Source organism: Solanum dulcamara, chromosome 9 (genome assembly GCF_947179165.1).
Source record: "Solanum dulcamara chromosome 9, daSolDulc1.2, whole genome shotgun sequence".
In the NCBI taxonomy this organism is placed as follows: Eukaryota; Viridiplantae; Streptophyta; class Magnoliopsida; order Solanales; family Solanaceae; genus Solanum; species Solanum dulcamara.
Genome location: NC_077245.1, coordinates 74798784 through 74808862, shown reverse-complemented (window position 1 = coordinate 74808862; position 10079 = coordinate 74798784). Strand labels below are relative to the sequence as shown.

The 10079-nt window shown below is 28.8% G+C and overlaps 1 protein-coding gene across 1 annotated transcript; it reads right to left on the bottom strand.

Moving 5' to 3' along the window:
- Window positions 1-7602: 7602 nt before the first annotated feature.
- LOC129902833 (uncharacterized) lies at window positions 7603-10079 on the bottom strand. Its single transcript, XM_055978256.1, has 3 exons — window positions 9798-10079; window positions 8343-8781; window positions 7603-7959 (listed from the first exon to the last, which is right to left on the bottom strand). Exon 2 carries the CDS (start codon window positions 8763-8765, stop codon window positions 8379-8381), a length of 387 nt encoding a protein of 128 aa, XP_055834231.1. The 5' UTR covers window positions 8766-8781; window positions 9798-10079; the 3' UTR covers window positions 7603-7959; window positions 8343-8378.

The window sequence follows — 10079 nt, the reverse complement described above, 5'->3', positions numbered from 1 at the left end:
TATATGGCACCCAATTTTCTTATACTCACATTTTTGGATTTGAATAATTCGTATATTTTATTTAGACATTTAAATTATGATATGTTTTGATTGAATATTTAATCACATGATAAAATTTTCTTAGTTAATATATCTGATTCAAATTTTGAATTTCTTTTACGTATCTTTATAAATATTCATCATATAAATAAGTCAATCACATAAAATATATTATATTTTGCATTAATTTCACGTGTGATAAAAAAATGAATGACTATTTAAGGGTATTCTTTAATTGTCCAAATTGAGTAACTAAATATTCAAATAGCTTTGAATACACCACCGATAACCATTTTATTTGGAGATTTAAATTATGATTTGTTTTAATTAAATATATTTGATATAGTTAATTCATATTTTTGAAAAGTTTTCGATGCGTATTCTTAAGCATTTATTATATAGATAAATTAATCATATAAATTATGCCGCCTCTTTAAATTATACATATCGACATACATGCTTGCGATTTTATAGTTTGTCGAAGTCAATATGTATAAGTAAAAAATATATCATATTTCAAATGATTAATTTATGTACATAACAAGTAGTTGAAAATACACACAAGTTTATAAAAATACTTTATCTAATCATAATTAGAGTATGTAAATAAAATTTGCTATTAATAATAATAAATGGTCATTTAATGGGATTCTTTAATTGACCAAATTGAGTAGTAGTAGTAGTAGTAAATAATTAAGAAAATCAAGAATGGGATTTTGCCCCAAAGCCTACGGCGCAAAATGAGTGCAAATATGTGGCCAAGTAGACAGGGACATGGACATGAAAGTTTTGAAGGCAACTGACACTCTGTAAGTTGCAGTCTATAGGGCTATATGTCACCACTTTCCTCTTATAATTTTTCTAAAGACAAAATACATAAACATGTTATTTAATTTAATTTTAATTGATATTTATAATTTTCTAATTTTAAGCACATAAAAATAAATACATAAATTTGTATAAAATTAAATAAGTAGACATATATCTTTTATGTGATAAATAAGGTGAGATAAACTCGAACTGATTTGTATTATGTCATATAGAACATGTGTGACTGAACTTTGGACTTTTCTTTCTTTGTCTATTGTTCGACCAGAGAGAAAGCTACTGTATTCACATCTGATAGGATTCAAATCTATGGCCCTATGTAACCAAAAAAGATGTCTGATCAGACTGCGCTACACCACCACCCCGAAATATATAGATCCACCCGATCGATAAACACTCGAACTGAATCCGCCCATCCTTTTGGGCACAGGAATGCGAGAATCGATCCGAGTAATTATTCAATTTTATATAAAATTAAGTATCTATTTGTGCACATCCAAAGATGAAGGGCACAGATAACAACTAAAACCAATAGCTAAATGGCACACTGATGTATTACCTCTCTTAATTGTACACATCAATAACATTGCATTGTTTTGATCAATAAACAACCTTAAAGTGGTTTTGAGTAACCTTGAGGTTTTATGATTTATTAATGTTTATATGTATAATTAAGGGATGTAACATATTTTAAATTGTTGATTTATCTACGTAAAACACATTTGAGAAATCTTTTTCAAAAATTTTAACTAGAAATATTCAATAGAAATACTTTCAATCAAAATAAATCGTACTTCAAATATCTAGATAAAATTTAAAGAATTGTCGATATATCCTATCCAATCCTAAGGCTAAGGGTACCTCTTTTTTAAAAATTTTTTAAACAACTCATCGCCGTACAACAGACTCCACTAAAAGGACTAATTCTTAATGAATTCAATTGAAAAAAATGTTTCTGCATTTATTCTTTTGTCTTCAATCAATTACTACTGCATATTATAATTATCGCTGTAGTACTTTTTGATGAAATAAATAATAGTAGTACTTGGGTATATTTATTTGAATTTAGACAGAGAATATTTATATCAAATTGGTACTTGTAACATTTTTTCATTTTTGGGTCCAATTATACTACGTATGCCAAAAGTGCAAAATTTCGACAAGAATCAATTAGAGATTTGTTAAAAATTAGCTTGTTTGAAATGATTTTGATGAATTTTCTATCAAAAATTTCATATTTCTGACAATATTTGACGAAAATTTCATTATATGAAAAAGTGTTCACAACAATCTTTTTCAAATTCTCTTTTTGATCAATGAGTACGATAAATGAAATGAAAATTAGATAAAATGACATTATAGTTCGCTCGTAAGAAGATAGACGCACCATTATAAAGATGAATAAGATGGCTTGTGTCACATTTACAATTACATAAATTTATACGATACATTCTTCGTATTTTAGAATTAAATAAGAACATTCTTATGTCTAAGGTTCGGATATTACTGGTTAAAGAATTACTTTTAATAGGAAACATTTCATTTTTCAATGCGGAACTTTTAACAAGAATTTGAATTTAATCAAATTTCTATATGATACTCCATCCGTTCTATTTTAGTTGTTATGTTGTGCTTTTCGAAAGTTAATTTGATTAATTTTTAAAGTTAAATTATATTACTTATACTCAATATTATAAAGTAAAAAATTAGATATTCAAAAACTACATGAAAGATATTATAAGTTATAATTTTTTTTTCATATCAATATGATGATAAAAAATATATCTTAAAATATTAGTCAAGGTTTATATAATTTGATTCTTAAAAAGGAAATCATGACAACTAAAATGGGACGAAGAGAGTACGAAATTACGAGTGAAAAAAAAAAGTAACAGTAAGTTACGTTTAATAATTGAAATTTCTTTTTAGTAATTATAGCATTGACTGTAAATTAAATGTAATTTGGTCAGCCTTGAAAAGAGGAGGAGAATTATTATGTCGGCCTAGGAAAAAAACAAAACCTTTTTATTAATCTTAAATAAGATATTTACGTCCTAATCCTAATTTTATACCAAAATTAAAATCTTAATCCTAATAACCAAACAGCTCAAATGTTTCAATGAATTTGACTAGTGTGTGGTCTCATAAACATATGATAAGTGTTTATGTTAGATATTTTTATTTGAATTTTTTTAAAAAAAAATTATGCGTGATCTCAAATATTCATTATGAAGATAAGTTAATTATTTAAAATATGTCATATTATTTAATTATATATATTAACTTCAATAAGTAGTAAAACATCAAATTTGTTCCAATTGAAGCTTATATATATAATTAAAGAAGATGATATATTTTATGTAATTAATTTAACTATCTAACTGATGCTCGAGAATGCATATATCTATACACCTTAATTTGATTCTAAGTTTTGAACTAACAACTAAATACTACAATTTTGAGAATGCATATATAATCCACCTCAACTCGTTCCAATTGTGTCTCATAGACGCTCAGTACTTATGAGACACATAAAATTTGAAAGTGTCTAGATGATCAATTTGCAAGTTGAAGTGTTCAACGACATTGTGATTAGAACAAGTTAAGGTGTTTAGATGTAAATTCTCAAAATTTGAGTGTTTAATTGTCAATTAACGTTAAGTTAAAACTATATACTCCTTCTATTTTACTTTATGTGGTACATTTTTCTTTTTCGTCAATCCAAAAAATAATGATACATTTCTATATTTAATAACAGTTTAACTTTAAAATTACCATTTTATTCTTTATGAGATAATTAATAGTCACACAAGCAATTATAACTTATTTTACATCACAAATTTTAATACATTGAATTTTAAATTCTATATCAAATAAAAAAATTCACATAAATTGGGACGATTAGACGAAGGGAGTTTGTAATATGCATTTTTTTTTTGTGAAGATTAGAATGATTAATCACTTATTTTATTTTGATTCTCCACCTAGCGTTCATAATCTGTATTGAAGCTTTGATAAGTTTGAATCGCACATTACAGAATTTATTCAAAAATAATGTTTCCAACATAATTTTTTCTATAACGATAAAATAATGAACCACTACTACACCTACTAAGCCAATTCTCGAAGAGCCCATTGTCCCACGTTGTATGTAGTACGATAATAATTAACGTAGTAGTAGTAGCCTAGTAGGAAAGACATGATGTGTCACATGACATTATATGATGACCATCATACAAATTTCAATGCCATGAAAGTCATCTCTCTCTCCTATTCTCCAAATATTTAATAAAAATTCTTTCACATTAAAAAATTATTCGAAAGGTAAATATTCTTTTATTTCAATTCTCTAAAGTTTCTATATAAGGGTAAAAAACAGATTAGTATATATGACATATATAAAATAAATATAAAAAAAGCAACAATTAATCATTGAAAGGATATGCTGCAGCGAATAAATTAAGATTGCTCTTTTTGAATTTGAGTTAATTAAACTTTAATATGAATATTAAACATTGAATGAAAAATTTAAAAAAAGACGATAAAGCAATTATTTTTGATTTTAGTATTATTTGTCCCAGAAAAAAACCCGAAGAGCTTGATTGAGAAATTATTTTTATTTTTTAGTTGGTGTATGACATTTGTATTGATGTTCAATTAATTTTAAATTAATATTGATAAGACTCAAATTAAGGGTAACACAATACTCCACAAAAGTGACTTGATTCTTAATATTAAGAACAAAAGAATATTTATCTCTCTATCCCAATTCTTACTTATTTGGTTGAAAAAACTTGAATTTCCTTAAGTGTTGGGAAATTTTTAATTCTCTTCATTCAAATTCGCACCATTAAAAGTTTATTATAAGGATTTACACGCGTCTTATTAAAAATGACTCCATTATTAAAATTCTAAAGTGGAATTGTTTATAGAAGTTTATTATGAAGATTTAAAACACTCTCTATCGAACCGAAAAATTGGAATCGTTTTTAGAAGTTAAATTATTATTATTTTTCAAAAAAAGAAACTTAGGCATTATAAATTCATGTTTTTTTTTGTATGAAATTTATGTCTTATGATGAGTTGGGTGAATAAAAACAAATGCAATGAATAGTTGGTACTTTCCAAGCTAATTATTTAATAAAAAATATAAATAAATCTTCATGGAACACCTCCAAATCCAATCACTCACTTTTAAATATGACTAGAAAAATATTGTAATGAAAGAGGTGTGCTTTTAATAAATATATACATAGAGAGAGAATTGTTTTCCAAAAAATAAATACAATATTTTGATTTATTATTTAATATTTGATAAATAAGCATAATATATTGTCTCAATATCAGATGTATAATTTAAACAAACACTTATTTTACTGATTCTCTCTACTCTCACAAAATAAGTCATTTTTCTAAAAAAAATATTTTATAAAATATCTCAACCAATTAAATATTAGAAAACCAAAAAACCAAGCACACCCTTAATTAGATTCCGTTTGGACATAATTTTCTTTTTCCTTTTTCTAAAAAATAACAAGAAAACCAAAATAGTGTTTGGTTATACATTGGACTGACTTTTGAAAAAATATTTTTTTTAAAAAATAAATTCACAAAATTTTAACTTTTTTAAAATATAAATATCACTTTTTTTTTGTAGAACACACATATTTAAATATACTTGTAAATTTCAACTCAAAGATGGTATACTTTGATTAGATTCCATTGGCATGTGGAGTATGAATGTGGGGCTTCAATGCATTTTTAGAGGTGATGATTACTTGAGGCCATGCCCATGTGTGTTAATCTTCTTTTTATTCTTTTTCTTTTTTTAAAGATTTGGAAGGAGATTGAAAAAAGTCATGAAAAGGCATGAAAAATTATTACCCTCTCAATTATCCTAAAGTTTCCATCATAAAGTTTGAAAAAAGAGAAGAAAAGAAAAAGGAAAAGAAAAAGAGAAGAGGAAAAAGCTTCCTAAGGGTGAAAGTAGGTGATAAGAAAAAGAGTGTAACTTATTTTTTTTAATTATTATTATTATTATTATTATTATTATTATTATTATTATTATATGTATATAGTATATAGAATTCTTTACATTGTCAAATTAAGTAAAGGATGTGTATAGGTACTATTTCTTAAAATATGAGATGTGTAAACTTGGAAATAGAATAGAGATATAGAACAGACTTTTGGTTTCTCAATTATTTGTAATTTTTTATTATTTGAATTCTTGTAATATTTGATAAAGCATATTTCATCTTAAATTAGTTGAATTATATGTTTTCGGTACTATTAAATATGGAATAATAAGATGAGCTTAATGTAGGAAATATTATTATTTTTCACACATAAATCTTAAATTTTTACATACTTTTTTTCTAACAATCTCGTTAATCATGGCTGACACTATTCTTAGATCTAGGCCATCTCTCTGACTGGTGATACCAATCACCTTCGCGGGAGAACCAACAACCTTGTTGGCCATCTCTCTGACTGGTGATACCAATCACCTTCACTGTAAATCGCGATCCCTTAATTGAATCGATTGACTTTGATATCATTGTTATAAATCGAATAAGAGAGTCCAACAGAGGTTAGTCCAATAGATGGGAGAATCCACTTAATTTATAAATTAATTATCATTTTTGTCTTTTTAATAGATGAAGAACAATTGACACGTAATAAAATACAACATATTTTAGATACTATTTTTTTAAAAAAAATATTGTTCAAACGCCTATTTTATTTAGCCTTAAAGACATGTGTGTGCGTGGTTTGGGTGGAGTGGGGGGGGGGGATTAGCTTATTGTATTACTAGATTGTTATGTCAATTGTCATGCTTGATGATGAAATCAAACAATTGATAACTTGAGCATTTAAAGTGGATTGATAAAGTTCCCAAAAAGATCTACAAGTAATTGATAGAAGAAGACAAAATTGATATTAATTGACTTGAGTAGTATTTTAATTAATCTTTACATGATTTATATAGTCGACATAAAAGTTTAGAAAATGTAATTTCCACCACATTTACAACTTCCATTATTGAAAATGTGTACTATGTAGGGTATGTGGAGTTTCCATTCAATTGACTTAAGTGCAATACAATAGTTAGCCATCAAAGAGGACTTCGAATGAGTGAAGTACTTTCGTAAAACGCTTTCCGATATTTAGTAATTGCTTTAAGGTTTTTTATATTTAGATTCATTCGTGAAAGATTCATTAAAAAGGTAAAACACTTGGGCTGTTTGCATAAATAGGATCTTTGATTGCTATCATTTAAATTTTTGACATTGTTAAAAAAATGGTGTAACATTAACGTTTCACCTGAATCTTGAATAAAATCCCATCAGGTTGCTAGGATTTCTTATTTGATATCGGACAAGACTTGCCTTAACACCAAATCATGGTTATCGTAAGAATTTTGGCCACAAATCCTAATGAACCACTAGACTCTGAAGCAAAATCCTAATGATTCTTATTTGATATTGCACAAAACTTGCAAGGTATTTTCAGCATTTCTGACTTAAATATTGTCTATTCATCGAGCATTTCTGACTTAAATATTGTCTATTCATCGGAATATTAGCCGATAGATATATAATATATGTATATGTGTGAAATCGTGTATTAATTAATGTATAATATATGTATATCGGTCAGAGGCTGTTGATATTTTTGAGTAAACTGTCAATTGTGTAACTTTCCCTTGTTGAATCACATCTGATAATCATCTATGTATGAATTCAGCAATTTATTGATTGCAACGATCATTACAAATCTACAATACAAAATTTAGAACTGGATACACAACAACTTGTTTATTTGAGCTCTGTTAAGCTGAAACTTTAGATAGATGATGAAAAAAAACTGGTCTAAATTGTACGAAGAAAGCGAGTAAGATGAGACTGCCATCTTAAGTCCTGCAGAATATGTATTAAAGAAATCTACTAAATATTTGACCGTGAACCCAATTGTGGACGGCTACACTGCAAATCTTGGATCTGCAAATACGTGTTGATCTCGTTCTATTCCATCTCAGTTGCCCAGGCTCAACTATGACTCCACCTTCTTCAACTATAGTAGCGAGACCTGAACAGAAGTGCAAAACAAAGGAATATAATGAAAAAAATGTCATACATAAAAAAAGAAAAAGTATAGATGACCGATGAATAGAACCTATCGGTTTTTTAGTTGCTTGAAGGATACTGACTTCTAAGGGATTTAAGAACACAAAATATGCAGATTATACTATCCAATTCATCACAAATATCGCAAAATTCTCCTCCATACACGAAAAAAAACATTTATCTAGTATCTACTAAACAAAATTTATGGCAATGTATCTGTCTATTGGACTCACTTAGGTAGTTCACGGATCTGGAAAAAAAATAAAGCATGATCAAATTTTAAGAGTCGGCTACATATTGAGTACAATTAATTTACTGAGATGATATATAATTCACTTTTTGTACCTTGTAGGCATGTGATAGGAGGATCAACGCACTATTCTAGTGGAAGTTAGGGCGAGAAATGTCATTTTCATTGTCATCCAAAATAAGTTTCACTCCATTGTTCTTAAGGCCGTTAACTATAGCCCAGACTTTTGTGCGATTCTTGAAACCTTTCTTCTCAACCTCCTTATTTACATTGACATGGATCCCGTTTTCTTGCCCCTGATCAAGACCCTCCACTTTGAGACGCATTGCCAACACTTCTCCTACGATTGCTGCTGCCTTTGCATTGCAAGTTCTACCGCACTCCAGAGACTGTTTCACTGAATGTTCAACCGTAGATGATGTTGCTACAATTCGTCCGTTGTTTCTATCAACCACATTTGCAGTGATGTACTTCAACGATATGAACAATCTCAACACATACCTCTTTAGCAACGTCATGTTTCAAAAATCCAATCTGTTGAAAAGGAAGTTCTGTTAGCGAGAGCATACATTTAACATCTCTAGCAAACAGGTAAAAGTCCATATCCCTTCTAAAAAAAATATAAATCAAGTTCAATCTTTTGCATAAATCAGAGAATACTCGAAAGGTCTTCACCGTAGTCAAATATGTCCAATAAGTTAAGACTATGACGAACCTAAAGACTATTGAGTTTCTTCCATAATATTCAATCAAAGTCCTCTAAAATCTTGCTGCTTCCCACATTCTGAATGGTAATTAGGAAGATAAAATTAAGCTCCAACTTGCAACAATGATCAACTCGATACTACTAAAAAAACAAAAATTGAACTAACAAATTTTATAGCTAAACAACAAAATCCGTCACTAAATGATGACTTATCGACAGATTATCAAAAGATGTTGTTACTGCTAGTCGGCTACATTCCTCGGGAGTGAGTTATTAAGCTCCACATCTCCTGTATTGTTTTGCGAGTTATTGCACAATAGCGGGTTTACCTAGTACGCACCCGAGTGGTTGCTCTAATAAATGAAAGGATTTGGAACATTAATTGAAACAAAGAACTATTTCCCAAAAGGTTGAAAACTCACAACAAGAGGGTAAAGATTCCATTTTTTCTGCCAAAACCTTTACTACCCATTAACATTACAGGACATCAGAGAAGAATTACTAACAGAAGTACTCAAATACATGATTGATACAACTTTCAGCCATTAGCTGAAATACAACTTTTAGCCATTTTTGATACCTAAGGCAAACCTGCAGCCTCTACCCCTCTAGGTGCGCACTTGGTTAAACTCGCTCATGTACAATAGCTCGCAAACCACACCATACATGTAAAACACACTAGGCAATCCCGAAACAGAAATGCATAATTGGATAAATTAAACTACAAAGTAGCTTTCTTGATGGGGAGAGGATTATTGCAATTCAATTTAAAAATCGGGGAAAAAAAGGGATAAGAGCTATCGCTTTGTGAGAAGAATATGTAGATGTAGCAATCGGAACTCACCACTTGATTTGCCGGAGAAAGAGCAGGAGAGGAGGAAGTTCGCCGGTCGACGGAGAGTGATCTGAACGCGCCGAAGTAGACTCGCGCAATTTCAAATTGGGGCTGATATCCTTCGGTATTCGGGTCCATATAACCCGCTAATAGTATTGGGCTTTGAGTTTGAAATCCATTGATTGGGCCTGTCTTGAATCTAATCAGGCCCCAAATGTTTTTGTGACAGTTCCACTAAACTAGTTGTCTAACAATGTTATGCCTTTGTTAAAGATGACAAGATTTTCTATG

Excerpts from the sequence above, each read along its gene's own strand:
- LOC129902833 (XM_055978256.1), bottom strand. The coding sequence starts at position 8,765 with ATGACGTTGCTAAAGAGGTATGTGTTGAGATTGTTCATATCGTTGAAG.